Below are 19,852 nucleotides of genomic sequence, written 5' to 3'. Positions count from 1 at the left end.
TTCTTTAGCCTGAAAGGCCCTGGGCCACCACCTCCCTGATTTCCCTCCTTGCTCCCTCTAGTCTATACAAATGACCTCCTTGTTCCTGCCTCAGGGCCTTTGCACTGCCTGCTTCTTCTACCTGGAACTCTTTCTCAAGGTGGCTTTGTGGCTCTTTCTCTGCTCAAACGTCACCTTGTCATGTAGGATTCCCTGATCACCCTTTCCAAAACAGTTTTTCCAACACACTCTTTAACCTTCCCCAGTATGATTTTTCTTCATATCACTTTTCACACCTGATATTATATGTGAAAACATTTTCTTCAACCAAAAGGTCTGTTTTCTTTCTGCTGAATTTAAGATACATTTTCACAGGCCCATAAAAGTACTGTGGGCCCTGGGTGTGCCCGCGGTGCCTACCGGATAGGTGGACCTTGACTCCTCCTCTGAGTCCCATGGTCCTTGGTTCCCGTGCCAAGCTCTCTAGAGCTGAGCTGGCTAATGTGGTAGCCACTAGTCACATGTGGCTATGGGAATTAAAGTGAAATAAGATTACAAACTCGCTTCCTCAGTTGTACCAGCCATGCTCCAAATATTTGATAGCCCCGTCCGTGGCTAGTAACTCCCACCCTGGGCAGCTCGGCTCCAGAGCATGTCCAATACTGTAGACAGCGCCGTTGGAAGCTGCTGCTGTAGAGAATTCGCTCCTGCTACTCCAGCTTTCTGAGTCTCGCTTCTCGGAATATGGATTCCTATCCTGGGATGGTACTTGAATCCACCGCCTACTAGGTGGGTGAAACTGGGCAGAACCTTCACCGGATCGGAGCCTCAGTTTCTCATTTACAAGATGAGAGTAATGATAAGCATCGTAATGGGATGAGGCTGGTGCAGTAACTGACTCTTTTCGTACCGAGTGTGTCCAGGCCTGGGTATTTGCATGCACCGACTCACTCAGCCTTCTCAGCCACGCCATGCGATAGGTGCTATCATCATCTCCCTTTTCCTGGGACCAAGAAGTTAAATAACTGCACAGCTGGAGGGTGGCAGCGGTGGGATTTGAAAAGAGGTCTATGACTCCAGAGCCCACTTTCTTCCTGTTAATTCTACCCGCTACTGTACCTCCTACCCAGTAACCAAGTGAGATGATGCATGAAGACGTTTTTTGAAAACTTACAGATCACCATACCAATATAGGACAGTGTAATTTTTTTGTCATCAATAATAATAATAACAATTAGAATACTGATAGAGAAGGGGACCCCCAGTCCCAGCTCCCTTTTGCCCATGCCCTAGGCAAGGTTTCCTTCTCGGTCGCTTCTTTTCCTGCGAGCTCCAGGCTTGTGCTGGCCTGGCTTTTACAAACACTCTCCTAAGACAGCCTCTCAGTCCCCTGGTGGTTTGGCTGCCAGGTACCAAGCCACTGGGCCTAATAAGATGTTATTCTGTGTCTCTCCTCCTTGTGCTCTCACCTATCATATTATCTGTCTTCCCTGCAGCCCTGAGAAGTAGGTAGGAGTAGCTATTATTATCTCCACTTTACAGACAGGGAAATTGAGGCTCAGGAGAGGTTCTGTGGCCTTCCCAAGGTCACAGGACCGATCAAGGGCTCAAGCCACAGCCCCTTTCCAGCTCATATCCAGTTCTTTGACTTGTTTTGTTACGTGAGAACCTAGCAGTGGCTGCCGCCTACAAACTAGCAAGTGGCTCCACTGTTCATCCAAGTTTCTTGGAAGTAAATCAAGCCTTCCTATTCACAGTGAATTCCAGGAGGCCTAAACCAATAGAGCTGGTGTTCAAACCCAGTCCACAGCAGAGTGGGAGTCTTCAATGGGAAACTATCCCTTCTGATCTGATGTCAGATTACTCTTCCCAGCATGTAGTTCTGTTCTGGTCCTGCTTCTTCTCAAAAACCATCAATAGCTCCCTACTTCTAAGGGGAAAATTATTTTAGTAGCTAAAGACTTCCTGTCTAGCAAGTACCTGGAAGGTCACCATTCTTTCACTTACGATTTAAATTCTGGTTCAAAGGCACAATCCCTCTTAATCCCTCATCACCAACACCACCAACATCACCAACACCTTTAAGCTCTTGTGACAAACAGAATATGTTTAGGATTCTTTCTTGAGAGCCACAAAAGCCAGCCCTAACACTGGATGCCTGAGGCAGACGCAGTGGCGGGGAGGAAATACATACCTAGGTACCTAAGTCCATGGTCATTTTACATTTAGACTTGGTGGAAGGGGAAGGGAGTATAGACTGTCTCCAATCCAGAGAAATGAATCCAGTGGCTCTTTCTTTCATGAAAAGCTCTCCAAACTTTAAAAAAAATATATCTTATCTCATTGCTTCTCCCCAAAGCACCCAGGTTTAGGAAATCTGGCTGTCATTTCAGTTCAGCCTCCGCCTCCCTGGGTGGCCTTGGGTGTGCCATGCAAAGCTCAGTTTCCCTTATCTTAGATATGGGAGTGAAAGGGCAGATGTGTTTTCTAGGAGTAGCATATGGGTTATTAATTAACAAACCTGGGTCATGCCTAAGAAAAGGGAAGGTGTTGGGGCCACCAGGGAGAATGTCATCGCTGACCTGTGGGGTGTGATGGAGGAATTTCATCCTCAGGCACAAAGCCTGACACTTTGAACAAATCTGGTAGGAGCTTCTGTAGTTCAAAGTTCTGTTTGGCTTTGAATTCCTCCAAGTACATGCTGTTCCCCATGGAAGGGATAGAATTTGTCAGAATCGTAGACTTCTAGAACCAAAATGCCTGAGTCACTGCACAGGGACCAACCATTACAAATACAGATCACAGAGCATTAGAATTATAGCATATCCAATCCCAGGTCTGAGAACTTTCCATGCCGGGACACAGAATGTTAGAATAGCAGAACCCCAGCTTCTCAGATCTGGCAGGGGAAGGGGAGGCTCTTAAAGATCTTCTAGCCTAGTTTTTTAAACCTGTGCTTCTCAGGGGAGTGCCCACCAGGCAGATGAGGGACAAGCTTGGGGGCAGGGTCCTCGGCTTCCAAACGGTGCAGCTCTGCTTTGATCTCTTTATAGATTGTGCTTCAAGGTACAATTTCATTAGGAAAAAGGAGATTCTGCCTCTGAAAGTGATAGAGGAGTTTGAAATCACTGACCCATCCCGGCCCCTCCTCCCAACATACATATGTCATTACAGATGAGGAAAGAGGTCCACAGGGAAGAGTCATACCTGCACTTGCTCACAACTGTGCACACACAAGTCCCACTGCTACCAATTTAATTACACTATATGCATTCTGTCAAGTAGACACATACAACTAGTGAACCCACAAAAATTATTCAAATTTGCTTCCTAAGTATATGTATGTGCTCTCTTGCAAATGTGCTCATTCACCCACATGCAGATCTCTCTCTGGGCCTGGGGAGCCAAAAGCATGAGGCCCCACCCCAGACAAGCGCCTGCTCGCAGCTTCCCAGAACAGCCTGTGGCTGGGCCAGCAAGCTTAGACTCGACCAGCGACCAGCAGCTTCCTGCTCTGCCAGGGTGCAGGCTGGTCCTTCTCCAGAGGGTTCAGGGGACCCCACCCTCACTCCAATCTTAGGCTTTGATTCTGCCTTGGCTTTGAAAACTAATAATAAGTAATATTTATTGAATGCTTTTCTATGGGCCAGGCACTGTGCATGGTCTTACTCGATCTTCCTAAAACCCCATGAGAGCATTACTCTTAAGAGCCCCATCTTCCAGATGAGAAAACTAAGGTTGCAAGATGTTGAGTAACTTACTCAAAGTGACGCAGTTAGCAGTTAGTGGAGCTGGGATTTGAACCAGAACAGTTGGATTCATGTCACTGCAGCTTCTCTTTCTGGCAGCATGGTCGGGAGGAAAGAACCTGGCTTTGGTTCTCAACATGTGACCTTGGGCAAGTCCCTTTCTTTCTTTCTTTAAGACTTTTCTCCAGCTTCAAAAAGTAAGGGATGCTCACTAAAGGTTCTCTCAGCTTTCACTCTGTCATTGCTGATCCTAAGTCCACATACTTCCATTTTCAATTAGTAGTTAGGTACCAGGCACTGACCTAGGCACTGGGAACCCACTCAGGAATCAGATACACAAAGCCCCTGTCTTCATGAAGCCCAGCGTCTAGTGCAAGAGTCATTAAACAAATACACAGGAACACACTGTGTGGTGATGATTGCCATGGAGAAAACGGAGTGATGTGATAAATAAGGGTGTTAGGAAGGACACTACATCAAACAGAGGGTTAGAAGGTGACATTTGAGCTGAGAACTGGATAGCAAGAAGAAGCCAGCCATGTGAGAATCTTAAGTAGAGGGAAAGAACAAGTGCAAAGGCCCTGAGGCCCATCCCAGCTCGGCAGCGAGGACCCATGTGGCTGCAGCTTGGTGAACAATGGGGAGAGTGCTGGGAGAGATCACTGGAGAAACAGGGAGGGCCCAGATGGTGTGGGGCCTTCCCAGACATGGTAAGGAGTTTAGATTTTAATTTAAATGATATGAGAAGCTCCTGGAAAATTTTAAGCAGAAAAGTGATACAAAATTGACTTATGTTTTCACAAGATGTTTCAAAATAGTGGTCCCAGGTGATGTGGACCAGAAGGGTGTCTCAGGGAGCCCAACGTGCCTCTGCACCCTGCAAACCTGTTCACTTGCCGGGACCTGGTGCCAGGAAACTTATGTCCAGACACAGGTCCTTCCCTCTGCAAACCAGTTGCCAGGTCTGCAGGTCCCACAGCTTGAATACAGCCATGGGCACCCCACCCCCACCCAAGGGTGCATTCTCTTTGCATCTTGTCCCCCTGCAGGGAGACTCCACCCCTGCTCCCTTCCCTACAGTTCATCTTAACGGCTCCCCTGCTCTGCAGGCGGCCCGTGCAGCTGCGGAGCAGGGCGTCTTGTTGGGGCCTGCCTGACACCGGGGCTGACCTGGTGAACAGGAAGCCTTCCCAAAGCAGGGCAGGGAGAGCTGGAGGCTGCGTGCACCCGGGCTCGGGCTCGCTGGGCCTCGCGTGGAGTGAGTGGACCTGGGACTGGGGTAAGGACTTATTTTCCCCCTGGGGCTTCAACTTCAAAAACAATGCCAGCCTGGGGGTGGCTGGGGCCCAAATAACTCAGGGGTCCCCTCCTGCTTGCCGGGGACTATGTCAGGGACAAGGTGAGTATGGCTTTTGCCTCAGGCTGGTTCTACTGGGTGCCGTGGTAAGGAGTGAGGGTCCAGGGCAGGAAGGGTGGAGAACAGATGATGCTTTTTTCTGTAACTGGCTTTAGGACCCCCAGTGTAGAATCTGCCTCCATCCTGCCCTCTCTTTCCTGAGGCGCCTGGGCTTAGGGTACCACCAACAGGACTTAAGTGAGGAATGGTCGTAGGGAGGCCAGAGGATGGGGCATATTCAAATTCTTTTCTGTGACAGGCTTTCAAATCCCACATCAGGGCCCCCTTTCCATTCCTGCCTCCATTCTGCCTCCCATCCTAGGATGCTACCTGCAAAGTCTGAAGGAACCTGCATTCAGTTTCCTCACAACTCTGCAAAGACAGGGACCCAAGCCTTCCCCTCTCCCCCTTGCTCTGGGAGTTTAACTCTTCCTTGCCTTTGAAGAGCAAGGTAACTGGAAAAACAAGTCTTGCCTGTTTCATCCAGGAATGCTTGGCACATCTGCTGGCAGCCACCACGCTCTCATGGGCTGGCAGGCACCAGCTTCTAGGAGGCCCAGTTTGGCAACCAACTCTGCCCTCCTCCCTGCCCTGTCCTGTCCTTCGCCCTGATGAGCCTCATATTTTGACCCAGGCTTGAGTTCAGGGACAAGCCCTGTGAGAAGCAGCAAGGGAGAGAGTGGGGACAGCAGCATTAGAGGGGCTGAGCGTTAGGGTAGCTTGACTTCCCCTAGGAGGCGGTCTAACCTGGCCACCCACCCTGTTCCTCTGGGCAAGACCCTTTCCCCCTCCGGGGCTCTGTTTCCCCATCTGTGCCTGAGGAGGGGATCAGAACTCCGGCATCTCTAAGGTCCATGTCAGCTCTGACATCCCAGGAGTTGAGCTTTCTAAGTTCAAATTTACAAGGTGAGTCAGGGTCTGGCCCTCCTGTCCAGAGGGACTAGCGGCGGGACAGGTGTAGGTAAGCTTGGGCTAGGGGGAGCTGCCCTGGCCCGTGATGCAAGGAGTTCTAGATCTAACTCTTGCTTTGCCTCCATCTTGCTGCAAGACACTGAGCAGTTCCTTTGGCTCCGTGAAACTTAGTTTCCTATTACTAATAATAGCTAATACTAAGTTAAAACTTTCTAGGTATTAGGCGCCCTGCTAGGTCATTTAATTTTCATAACAATCCAATGAGGTAGGTAATATTCTTATGCCCATTCTACAGAAGAGGAGATTGAGGCTCACAGAGATTAAACAACCTGCCAGGAAGTCACCCAGCTAGTGAGTGGCAGAGCCAGGGCTGAAGGCCAGGCAGCCTGATGCCAGGCCTCTGACCTTGGCCACTTGGCTTCTCTGCAGCCCTACACATGCCGACACCGTTCAGTTTGACTGGAGCTCAGCCTGCTGGAGGGGTCTTGCAGGAAGCACTTAGAGACAGATTGCTAAACTGGTTGTAACTATTTTATCATCACTGGGGAGCCGCTGAAGGTTCTGGGGAGAAGAAGAGAAGGTGTCAGGACTATGTTGTATCTGCCAGGTGCTCTCAAGATTTAAACTAGTCGGTTATTGTTATTCCTCGAACACAAGGTTTCTCAGTCTCGGCACTATGGACATTTGGGGCCAGATCATTCCTTGCGGGGGGCTGTTTTGTGCACTGTAGGGTGCTGAGCAGCATCCCTGGTCTCTGCCTACTAGATGCCATTAGCACCCCCATCCCCAGGCTGGGATAGCTGAGAATACCTTCAGACATAGCCAATGTCCTCTGAGGGGCAAAATCACCCCCAGTTAGCAACTAGAGCAGTGGAAACCATTGTCTTCCTAACTTACACCCCTTTCTTTTTTTGCTCAGGGTTTCGGGAGTGTTTCCACCATGATTATTGCCTTGTTGGGTTTTGTCATTTTCTCGCTTCATTGTACAACCTGTGACAAGCCCCTAGAAAGGACCATCTCCTCCTCCAGCTGGCACTTCACACACACCCTTTATAATGCGACCATCTATGAAAACTCTGCTCCCAAGACCTATGTGGAGAGCTCTGTGAAAATGGGCATTTACATCGCCGAGCCCCAGTGGGCAGTGAGATACCGGATCATTTCCGGGGACGTGGCCAATGTGTTTAAAACAGAGGAGTATGTGGTGGGCAACTTCTGCTTCCTGAGAATCCGGACCAAGAGCAGCAACACGGCGCTTCTGAACAGGGAGGTGCGAGACAGCTACACCCTCATCGTCCAAGCCACCGAGAAGACCTCGGAGTTAGAAGCTCTGACCCGTGTGGTGGTCCACATCCTGGACCAGAATGACCTGAAGCCCCTCTTCTCCCCACCTTCATACCGAGTCACCATCTCTGAGGACATGCCCCTCAAGAGCCCCATCTGTAAGGTGACCGCCACGGATGCTGACCTGGGCCAGAACGCCGAGTTCTATTATGCCTTTAACACCAGGTCGGAGATATTTGCCATCCATCCCGCCAGCGGTGTGGTCACGTTGGCTGGGAAGCTCAATGTCACCTGGCGAGGGAAGTACGAACTCCAGGTGCTGGCCGTGGACCGCATGCGGAAAATCTCAGAGGGCAATGGGTTTGGCAACTTGGCCGCACTCGTCATTCATGTAGAGCCCGCCCTCAGGAAGCCCCCGACCATCACCTCTGTGGTGGTGGCCCCACCGGACAGCAGTGAGGCTGCCATCTATGCCACTGTAGTGGTAGATGCAAACAGCTCAGGCGCTGAAGTGGACTCACTGGAAATTGTGGATGGTGACCCTGGAAAGTACTTCAAAGCCATCAAGTCTTATGCCCGGAGCAGTGAGTTCAGTTTGGTGTCTGCCAAAGACATCAACTGGCTGGAGCACCTTCACGGATTCAACCTCAGCCTGCGGGCCAGGAGTGGGAGCAGTCCTTCTTTTTATTCCCAGATCAGGGGCTTTCACCTACCCCCTTCCAAACTGGCTTCCCTCAGATTTGAGAAGCCTATTTACAGAGTACAGCTGAGCGAGTTTTCCCCGCCTGGCAGCCGCGTGGTGATGGTGAAAGTAAGCACAGCTGTCCCCAACCTGCAGTATGTTCTAAAGCCATCCTCAGAGAGTGCGGGCTTTAAACTTAATGCTCGCACCGGGCTCATCACCACCACGAAGCTCATGGACTTCCACGAGAAGGCCCACTACCAGCTGCATATCAAAACCTTACCAGGCCTGGCCTCCACCACTGTGGCCATCGACATCGTGGACTGTAACAACCATGCCCCCACCTTCACCAGGTTCTCGTATGCTGGCACCTTTGATGAGAACATCCCTCCGGGCACCAGTGTTCTGACTGTTACTGCCACAGACCGGGATCACGGAGAGAACGGCTATGTCACCTATTCCATTGCTCGTCCAAAAGCTGTGCCCTTTTCTATCGACCCTTACCTGGGGATCATCTTCACCTCCAAACCCATGGACTATGAGCTCATGAAAAGAATTTATACCTTCCAGGTACGAGCATCAGATTGGGGATCCCCATTTCGCCAGGAAAAGGAAGTATCTGTTTCTCTTAGGCTCAATAACTTGAATGACAACAAACCTATGTTTGAGGAAGTCAACTGTACTGGGTCTATCCGTGAAGACTGGCCAGTAGGAAAATCAGTAATGACTGTGTCAGCTATAGATGTGGATGAGCTTCAGAACCTAAAATATGAATTTGTGTCAGGCAATGAACTAGAGTATTTTTATCTAAATCATTCCTCTGGAGTGATATCCCTCAAACGCTCTTTTATGAATCATACTACTGGTCAACCCATCAATTACTCCCTGAAAATTACAGCCTCAGATGGGAAATACTATGCCTCACCTACAACTTTGAATCTTACTGTAGTGAAGGACCCTCGTTTCAAGGTTCCTTATATAACGTGTGATAAAACAGGGGTACTGACACATTTCACAAAAACCATCCTCCACACTGTCGGGCTTCCGAACCAGGACTCTGATGAGGAGGACTTCACTTCCTTAAGTGCATTTCAGATCAATCATCATACCCCACAGTTTGAGGACCACTTCCCGCAGTCCATTGACATCCTTGAGCGTGTTCCTCTCAACACCTCCCTGGCCCGCCTGGCAGCCACTGACCCTGATACTGGTTTTAATGGCAAACTGGTCTATGTGATTGCAGATGGCAACGAAGAGGGCTGCTTTGACATTGAGCTGGAGACAGGGCTGCTCACTGTAGCTGCCCCCTTGGACTATGAAGCCACCAGTTTCTACATCCTCAATGTAACAGTGTATGACCTGGGCACTCCCCAGAAGTCCTCCTGGAAGCTGCTGACAGTGAATGTGAAAGACTGGAATGACAATGCACCCAGATTTCCTCCTGGTGGATACCAGATAACCATCTCAGAGGACACAGAAGTTGGAACCACAATTGCAGAGCTGAAGGCAAAAGATGCTGACTCAGATGACAATGGGAGGGTTCGCTACACCCTGCTAAGCCCCACAGAGAAGTTCTCCCTCCATCCCCTCACTGGGGAACTGGTTGTCACAGGACACCTGGACAGGGAATCAGAACCTCAGTATATACTCAAGGTGGAGGCCAGGGATCAGCCCAGGAAGGGCCACCAGCTTTTCTCTGTCACTGACCTTACCATTACATTGGAAGATGTTAACGACAACTCTCCCCAGTGCATCACAGAACTCAGCAGACTGAAGGTCCCAGAAGACCTGCCCCCAGGAACTATCCTAACATTTCTGGATGCCTTTGATCCTGACCTGGGCCCAGCGGGAGAAGTGCGATATGTCCTGTTAGATGATGCCCATGGAACCTTCCAGGTGGACCTGATGACCGGCGCCCTCACTCTGGAGAAAGAGCTGGATTTTGAGACAAGGACTGGGTATAATCTGAGTCTGTGGGCCAGCGATAGTGGGAGGCCCCTGGCTCGCAGGACCCTCTGCCATGTGGAGGTGATAGTCCTGGATGTAAATGAGAATCTCCACCCTCCTCGCTTTGCCTCATTTGTACACCAGGGCCACGTGCAGGAAAACAGCCCCCCAGGAACCCAGGTGACAGTAGTGGCTGCCCATGATGATGACAGTGGCTTGGATGGGGAGCTCCAGTACTTCCTGAGGGCTGGCACCAGTCTTACAGCCTTTAGCATCAACCAAGACACAGGTACCAGGAGTGGGGTAGGATGGGAGTGCCAGGTGCTGGGAGAGGATGGGCCTAAGGGAAATCAGGGACTGTCCTGAAAGAAGTCAGACTGCAGGCTAAAAAGGAAAGCAATAAATAGGGAGTCTCCTTTCTTTCCCTTTCATTGGATTTTAAATCTATTTTTATCACATTGGGGCTGCGTATATATATATATATGCGCATGTGTGTGTACCCATTGAAGTCGAATTAACCATATCACTAGTATTTGTATATATATACATATATACACACATATAAACATATATTACATATGCTTGCTTATAAAATAATGCATCATAGTTATAAATTTTTATATATAATTTAAAAATGAAGGTTTCTCTATGACCCATCTCCCCAGATACAATATTTATCAACAATTTGGTATATAATCTTCTAAAGTTTTCTTCTCTGTATCTGGTATATTGTCACTGTTCTGTTATTATGATGATGAAACCATAATACAATAGACACTAATTATGAAACTTATTTTTTTCACATAATGTAACTCCAGGGCATCTTATATGTCAGTACATACAAATATTTGTCATTCCTTTTTAATGGCTGCATTTTGTTCTATCATATAGGTATAACATCCTTGTTCAAATGCTTTTACTCATATGCATGGGTGTCTATAGGAAAAACCCTTAAAAATGCAGTAGCTAGGTCAAAGGATAATGCATATTTTCAATGTTAATAGATATTTCCAAATTGCCCTCCAAAAAAGGTGGAACCAACCTATTTATTCCTTTCAAGCTTCACAGAAAATAAGTGCAATTCAGCAAACACTTACTGAGTACCCTCTACTCAGGAGGTCCTGACATAGGCACCTTGGGGGACATCCTGGTGAGTAAAGGTAGATCACTGCCCTTGAGGAGTTTACAATCTGATGGGTGATTTATTTCCAGGGCAAAGGGAAGGGTGATATGGTGGGAAGAGCATTAGACTGAGAGTCAGTCTAGACCCAGCTCTTCCACCTTCTGCCACATGATCTTGGTCAAGCCATGCTCTTTCTTTGGGCCTTAGTTTTCTCATCTGTCAAAGAATTAGGTTCCTTCAGCTCTGACATGCTGGGCCCTGCCCTCTCACATAGGTCCTTCCAGCTGAGTGTGAGCCACAAGAACTTACGGTGCAAGCCTCTTTTGCTCACTAGAGGACCCTCAACTTCTAGAACAGTGCAAGCCCATAGTAAGCAATTTGTGGCACTAAGTCTTTCAAATCATGAAGATAATGGAGAGGAAAACAGCAATTTATTTATCAAGTCCCTAACCCTTAAATTGTACCTATAATGCTTGAAGCTTGAAGAAACCAGTTTGAGGACAACTGTAAGGAAATCCCTTTGAGAATGTGAAATTAAGCAATCAGTAGGCCTTGGGCTGAAGTAGCCAGGAGAAAGTAGGTCAACTACCACTGTCTTCTGGAAATCCTGCAGATGCCCATATGCCAGAGTCAGGGGCCTATTTTAGCAGAGAAAGGCTCTGAGAGGTCCAATAGTAAGGATATGAATTTCCCTGTGCTTCCCTCAGCAGCTCCCACACCATATTGCCCAGAGTTTCCTTTTCTCACGGACTATATATTAATATCCATCCCAGAGAATAGTTTGGGGAGTGTGAGGTAAGGTGATTTCTAAAGCTACTTTGAGCTCTAAAATATAGCAATCGACTGTCCCTAGGAATGATTCAGACCCTGGTACCCCTGGACCGAGAATTTGAGTCCTGCTACTGGCTGACGGTACTGGCAGTGGACCGGGGCTCCATACCCCTCTCTGCTGTAACTGAAGTCTACATCGAGGTTACGGATGTCAACGACAACCCACCCCGGATGTCCAGGCCCGTGTTCTACCCCTCCGTCTGGGAGGATGCGCCCTTGCACACTTCTGTGCTTCAGCTGGATGCCTGGGACCCGGACTCCAGCTCCAAGGGGAAGCTGACCTTCAACATCACCAGTGGCAACCATATGGGATTCTTTGCTATTCACCCTCTCACAGGTAAGGACCTCAAATCTGGGTGAAGAGGATTGTTTAAAACAGTGCTTCTCAAAGTCTGGTCCCGGACCGACATAGTCAGCATTACCTATGAACTGGTTAGACATTCGCATTCTCAGGTCCCATCTTAGACCTACTGAATCAGAATTCAGGGTGTGGTCCAGAAACCTGTATTTGAACGAGATTCCCAGGGGATTCCTATGGGTGCTAAATTTGAGAACCACTGCTCTACAAAGTCTGTCTCTATGGAAAAATAAGATACGTCACCGCTCTTTCCTTGGGGCCTAGGGATGCTAGCAGGTTGCCTGGTGACTACTTCAGACCTCCAAGTGCTCCCAACTGACCACTCATCTGAGTCACAAGCCACAGGCTGAATTTCCTAACCCTACTTCCAAACCAGTATCAAGCCTGTCCCACAGAGTGGTGGCACCAGACAGAGATCCACATCAGCAGAGTCACCCAGCTCACAAATATCTGTCCTCGGCCCAAGGCCATGTGGAGCAAGGATGGTGGGGGGTTCAGAGGCTTGCAGAGGTCACCGGCTTGCAGCAGTGAGCCAGAGGTAGCCCACACAGGTGTTGCATTTGGCTTGCACAAGCTTTAAACAATGATTTTTCAAGTTGTTGCCAACATTTAAAAATTAGGAAATTCCACAAAACATTCCAGGTTTCTGGTTGTTCTTTAAAAACTAAAAGATCTGGTAACACTGACTGCCTCCTGCCCCATCCCCTCAGGACCACAACTGCCTAGAGGCAGCACTGGCTCCCTAGGTAGAGCAGGCGTGTGCCCCCTGGTCACCACAGTCCCCCTTTCCCTACTGCATATTGCCAGCCTGCTTCCGGCATTTGTGCCACCTGCCTGGCTCCTGCCAGTGCTGGAGCTTGAGAGCCAGCCAGTACCCACAGCTGCAGATACTTCTCCTTCCTCTTGGAGGACGCATAACAACCCCGTGGCAGAGCAGGCTGGCATTCTCTCCTCTCAACCACTCTCCAGCTCCAACCGTTCACCCTGGCGAGACTGGAGGACCGGGAAAGAGAGAAAGTGGGCAGGCAGTCCCCCTCCTTAAGACAAGGAAACCAGGAAAAGCATGAGTCTGGGGGTCCTGGGGCAGACAGTGGGCGAGGGATACACGAGTCTACTTGTACAGTGACATCTGTGTGGAACTGCGCCTGTTAACCTTTGACCCCAGGTAGTGGATTAGTCTTCCTAGAAGGATGCTTTCATTGACCCTGGAAAACAGGCCGAGCTGGCTCTCTACATGGTTCCACCCTGTCCCTCCCTTTTCAGAAGAGGGAAAGGATCTCTCACCTAAGGCATTAGCTTCTCAATGTCTTCCAAATCCCTATTCTGTTTACTGTCAACAGTTCCCTGGCGTGGGGTCTGGCAGAATGCCCCAGAGGGCAGAGATGTTCTTAGTCTTCCTGCAGTTGAGGAAGAAATTTTTACCAGCATAAACATCTAAAAATAAAATAATCAGCAATGAGCTCCCAGCCCAGCTTTCTTAACACCGCCAGGTTATTGTCCCACTTCCCTGTTTGGATACCTTGGATGGTGTCCCTATGCCCTTAAGATAAAGCTGGGTCCTGCTGTGTCCCACAAACTTGTGCCTGACCTGGCCCCTGCTGACCTTTCTGGCTTTACCTGTCTTCTCTCACCCTGACCTCTCTGGTTCGAGCCACGTGGCCTGCTTCAGTCCATAACCTCTCCTGGCACCGAGCCTTGCCCACGCTGTTCCTTCTGCCATGAGTCCCTTCTCCTCTCCCTGTGTCTGGCTAACTCCTGCTCTTCTTTCAGATCACAGCCCAGCTCTTCTTTTCTTAGAGAAGTTTTCCTGACACTATAATACATTTTCTAGCACCATCGACTCACATATAACACTGATCACACAGAACATTATATTCCTTTATGTGATTATTCCATTAATTACCCATGTCTTTCACTAGACTTTGAAGGCTTTCTAGAAAAGTGTTCTTGCCCACTACAACATCTTCAGTGCCTGGCACACAGTAGAACCTCAATAAATAACTGGGAAGTGAATGAATGAATCTCTGCCAGCATCCACAATCTTTTGTTAAGCCCAAGATTCATTCATTTATTTGGCAAAGGGTAAAGGTGTCTGCCCTTATGAGGCATCTAAATTGTGCTATGGAGAGATGTGCAAGAAAACACAATGCAATTTAAGGTCTTGAGAAATTCAGCCCATCAGGAACATGAAGACCAAAAATAAAAAACTATAGAGCCAGTGCAAATAAGCTCATCGGTGCCAGGGGTCATGAGAAGAGCCAGTACCAGGACCCAGGTGAATAATACATTAGTAACAAAGGAGTAAAAAGCTACCACTTTGTGTTTTCCATGAACTGAAGGCAATGACTGTGATCCTTGTAACTTCTGACACGCTGCCTGTTTTACTCAACATTATATTGTGCCCAGCACCGTCCTCGTGGTGAAAGCGGGTCATGGGTGGAACCCCCACGGACACCATAATCTCTGCCGTGTTCTGCTTCCTCATTTGCCCTTCCCTTTCCGCAGGGCTGCATTCCCCTTAATGTTCTCGTTGTAAAGACCAGAATTCCGATCAAGGAGTTGAATGTAGCTCTCCAGCTTACCCCCAGTGAAGGGGCCCTGGGAGCCCTGGGGGCCCTGGGGGCCCTGGGAGCTCAGGTCTCCCTCCTACCATCTCTCCCCCAGGTCTGCTGTCCACGGCCCGGCAGCTGGACCGAGAGAGCAAAGACGAACACATCCTGGAGGTGAGTAATGGCGGTGAGCCCACCCGCTGGATTTGAAAACCTCCCGAACAGGGTCAGGCTGGAGCCCAGGCAGGCCTTGGAGCCATGCACATATCTCTGTGGCTGAGGAGGGCGCTAGGCTCAGGGGGGTTGCTACCTAAGCTGAGCCTCGCTGTGGTCGGTGGTGCAGGCTCTGAGGGTCTTTGCAGGCTCTTTAGCACCATGAAGGGAAAGCCTGAAGCCATGCCCAGGCTGGACAGGAAGCACTGATTGATTAGTAATGCCTGCAGTGAGTGCAGGAGGAGGGAGCAGTACACATGGGCTATGCGCTCCAGTCTGGTTTCCAGCCCATCCCCATGATCCAGAGAGAGGGTCACCCAAGGTCAAACACCAGGTCAGTAACAGAGCCTGGATGAAAACCCAGACCTTTGTCTCCTAGGTCTGTGCTCTTTCTAGGATGTCTCTAAAATCCCATAAGCATCTCTGGCTGTTGCCCATTTCAATGAGAGGCGTTGATCTTGACCTAAAGGGAATTAAATAAAAAGACTGTAGTTATGCCCCCTCCTGAGCTATCTATAACTGATGAACAGGCATCTCTCTTCTCATCTTAAAGACATCAGGTGGGAGGGAAACATATTCCTCAGCAGAGCTGAAAGAAACTTTGCCTCTGTACTCCCAGGCTCAGCACATTCCCTTTGTAAGAAATAGGTATTATTTGTAAGCAGCAGCTAACCTGCCTTCTAGGGACTGAAGCCTTCTCCAGAGTTCAGGACAGGCATCTATCTTTATTTTATTTTACTTTTAAAAATATATCTTTATTAATTTCAGAGAGAGGAGGGGAGAGGGAGAGAGAGTTGAAACATCAGTGATGAGAGAGTCATTGATCAGCTGCCCCCTGCACGCCCCCGATCAGGGATTGAGCCCACAACCCGGGCATGTGCCCTGACTGGGAATCGAACTGTGATCTCCTGGATCCTAGGTTGATGCTCAACCACTGAGCCATGTCTGGCTGGGCCAGGCATCTACCTTTACACACAAACACATTTATAAAAATCGCAACCATTTAGAGTAGAAATGTCCTGTCTCATACCCTCGGGGTCACTGATGATGCCCCTACATGAAATATTTCCTGATTCTTTTCTCTCACTCTGGATTTCATTTCATGCATCCAGCCACCTGTCTGACTCAAAAGGTACCACCCACTCCCCCATAAACATCTTCTCATTTGTTTTTTCTAACCTCCAGTAGCTTAAAGAGACTGGAGAACAAAGCCTATGAGAATTATGAGCAAATAAAAAGTAAATGGTCTCCAAGAAATGGCCCATAGGCCTGAGTTAAGGATGCCAGCTTCTGTTTGGAGCCTCTGTGACTGTCTTCTTCTAGTTCTTTCTGGCTTTCTCTGTTCTTGCTGGCTTTCCTGTGGGCAAGGTTGCCAGAGAGCTGGGTTCCAAGTAGGTGAGGTTGGAATAATAAAAGTCAAGAGCATAGACCAAAGAGCAGATTGCTGTTTCCAGGCTGTTGAAAGCAGGGGTGGCGGTAGGGTTGTAGTGGGTGGTGACACATACTCACTGCCTTGCATTTGGCAACTCACGCTGGATTCTGTCCCCAGGTGATGGTGCTGGACAATGGGGAGCCCTGCCTAAGGTCCACCTCCAGGGTGGTGGTACGCATCTCGGACGTCAATGACAACCCCCCTGTGTTCTCCCACAAGCTCTTCAATGTTCGCCTTCCAGAGAGGCTGAGCCCTGTGACCCCTGGGCCTGTGTACAGGCTCGTGGCTTCAGACCTGGATGAGGGTCTCAATGGCAGGGTCACCTACAGTATTGAGGAGAGTGACAAGGAGGGCTTCAGCATCCACCCGGTCACAGGTGTGGTGTCATCCGGCAACACCTTCACTGCTGGAGAGTACAACATCCTAACGGTGAGCGGGATGGAGGCCTTGGAGGGGCGTGACACTATCAGTTAGGGATTTGAGGGGAGGAGACAGGAGGAGGGAGACAGCCACCAGGCATGATGAAGGTGGTACTCCCAGAGAGACTGGGAGCCTCAACTTTAGCTAAAGGATCAGAATTCTGGGTCTTTCTCTTTGAGGGCAATGAGGTCCTTGCCTGGGAAATCAGCTCTATTCTTAGAGATGAAGATTTTGGTGAGATTAAGCAGGGACTTTGGAATCAAGATAAGCCTGGGTTCCAATCCTAGCTCTGCTGTTTTATGCCTGGGACAAGTCACTTAACCCCTTTGAGCCTGTTTTATCATCTGTAAAATGAGGCTAAGAACACTTTCCTTGTAGGAAGTCAATATAGCAAGTGGCTAGGGCATGGGATCTCGTGTCAGGTAGCCTAAATCCAACCCAGCCTCATTGCCGGCCACGCAGAAAACCCCAGGCAGTGAATTCATCACGCTGAGCCCGTTTCCTCCTGCAAAAGGGAGGTGATAATGGTATCTCTCTCAGGGCTGTCATGTGGATTAAATTAGTTAGGGTACATATTGCTCTTAGAGCAGAACCTGACAATAATGAAAGCTCATATGTTCTAGTTTATTATGTTTATGGTTGTTGGGAAGGGTAAAGTGTCCATATGTGTAAAGTCTACTTTAGGAACACGCACATACTAAGCCTTCAGTTAAATAGTGGCTTTGATTTTTCCCCCCACTACTCATGAGGCTCTTGAGCACAGGTTGTATGTTCTGTTCACCACTGTGCCTGCAGCCGCTGGCATGTACCTGTTCACAGTAAGCCCTCAACTGTGTGTTGAATGAATGAACAAGTAGACGAGAGGCCAGCTTGGTCAGTCACAGGGCACCCTGTTTCTCAGCTGGCCACTTGGGTCTTCTTGTTTCTCAGACCCAACCCTACAGACAAAGCCTCACTCTCAGTTCTGGCCTCTTTTCAGATCCAAGCAACAGACAGTGGGCAGCCACCACTCTCAGCCAGTGTCCGGCTCCACATCGAGTGGATCCCCCAGCCCCGGCCCTCCTCCATCCCACTGGCCTTTGAAGAGCCCCACTACAGCTTCACAGTCATGGAGACAGACCCTGTGAACCACATGGTAGGGGTCATCAGTGTTGAGGGCCGACCTGGCCTCTTCTGGTTCAACATCACAGGTGAGGCCCCAAGGAGGGCCAGCCCCTCCCGTCCTTATAGACCAGCCCTAGTCCTCATGGTATGATCCTTCTGAGCCCTCTCAAGGTCATGCTCCCTGGCAGCCCCTCTTTGGGCCACAAGTAGCGATTGCCTCTTCCCTGGTTCTCTGGGGCAGTGAGTAATAGGAGTACCACTGTGCCAAACTTCCACACCAGCTATCAGCTCAGGCAGAACCTCCATGGTCTCACTGGTAACCTCAGCCAGACTTGGACAGTGCCTCAGTTACCCCAAGTGTGTGCGAGGCCTAAGAAGGTCCAGAGAGTCCCAGAGGAAAAAGCACAAGTTTTATGTTTCCTCTTTGCCTCCATGGGAAAATCAGTGTAGTGCTAACTTCATTGACCATGAGCCTGAGGCCAGCTGTACCCTGGGGCCAGGCTTCACGTTCTTGTCCCATGTTCCATCCTCAAGGTTAGGGGAAATGTCCATTCTTATTGTAGGAAATACTTGGGTCTAAGCTCTGATGGCCTTCTCTGAAACTCCTTTCTGTGTCATTTTTCTTCACACATACACACACACACACACACACACACACACACACTTAGGGTTATATTAACAAGATTTTGTTAAAACGGACTCCTTAGGGAATCTGATGAATGCTTGGGGCCCTCTTCCCAGAAAGTTGCACACACAAACATAGACTGATATACAAATTTAGGGGTTTCATAGATTCTCTGAAACCCAGCCAGGGATTCCAGGTTAAGAATCTGCAATCTGCCTGGCTAGACATGGCTCAGCAGTTGAGCATCAACCTAGGATCCAGGAGATGGAGGTTCGATTCCTGGTCAGGGCACATGCCTGGGTTTTGGGCTCCATCCCCAGCAGGGGGCATGCAGGAGGCAGCCAATCAATGACTCTCTCATCATTGATGTTTCTATCTCTCTCTCTCCCTCTCGATTCTTCTCTCTGAAATCAATAAAAAATATATTTTTGAAAAAAAGAATTTGTAATCTCAGAGTCTCAGCACCACAGGAGCCATGGATTCCTATTATAGTTTCCCAGCCTGGTCCAGAGATTGGATATGCACTCATCCTGAGCTTTTGGCCTCCTGCAGTTAGTTCCAGTTCTGATTCGCTGCTTTTTTTCATTGTTTGGCTTTCTTTCTTTTATATAAAATGAATACATGTATTCTAAAGATCATTTCGAAAACACAAATGAATGCAGAGAATAAAAAATATCACCTAAACTCCCACCAATCAGAAGCTAATCCACTGTTACAATTTTGATGTGTTTTCTTCTGGTCATTTTTCTTCACACACACACACACACACACACACACACTTAGGGTTATATTAAAATATTGTTTTCTAACTTTTACAAATATATGATGAACATATTTCCATGTCACTAAACAGATCTCTACTTAGTAGGCACTTAAATAGCTGTATGTTAATTCTACATTTTGGATTCTTATGGTTCATTAAGTCAATTTCCTCATGTTTACCAGAGTTATTTTCATTTTTTCCTGTGCATAGGCACCTTTAGACCATGCAAACTGCCTGGAAGCCAGGAGTAGCCATCCATTACTCCTGCATGTTTTAATCCTAGTAGCAGGATATGTTCTGTGACTAATTTTGGTCTTCCTCTGGGACTCTTCAGTCCACATAAGTTCACCTTTTTCTGTATCATTACTTGGATCTTGATAATAATTTGACAATAACTTAACAAGATAAATGACAGCTTTTTGGACTCCTGGGGAATAAACTCCAGCTGTCTCCCAGATATCATACTGTTTCTGAGCAGCTTCAGA

The 19,852-nt window shown here is 48.6% G+C and overlaps 1 protein-coding gene across 1 annotated transcript in view; it reads left to right on the top strand.

The window, feature by feature from the left end:
• FAT2 (FAT atypical cadherin 2) overlaps positions 1-19,852 on the top strand; it is a 64,851-nt gene that overhangs the window by 10,212 nt on the left and 34,787 nt on the right. Inside the window, exons 2-6 of the mRNA XM_081134110.1 lie at positions 6,956-10,238; positions 11,926-12,240; positions 14,926-14,984; positions 16,573-16,884; positions 17,855-18,065. Of these exons, the coding sequence (XP_080990236.1) occupies positions 6,977-10,238; positions 11,926-12,240; positions 14,926-14,984; positions 16,573-16,884; positions 17,855-18,065 (4,159 nt within the window). The 5' untranslated portion in view covers positions 6,956-6,976. The remainder of the gene's footprint in view (positions 1-6,955; positions 10,239-11,925; positions 12,241-14,925; positions 14,985-16,572; positions 16,885-17,854; positions 18,066-19,852) is intronic.

The sequence above is a fragment of the Miniopterus schreibersii genome (genome assembly GCF_964146895.1).
Source record: "Miniopterus schreibersii genome assembly, chromosome: 4".
NCBI lineage: Eukaryota > Metazoa > Chordata > Mammalia > Chiroptera > Miniopteridae > Miniopterus > Miniopterus schreibersii.
Note: the sequence above shows the minus strand (reverse complement) of the source record. Positions and strands in the feature narration are given on the sequence as shown.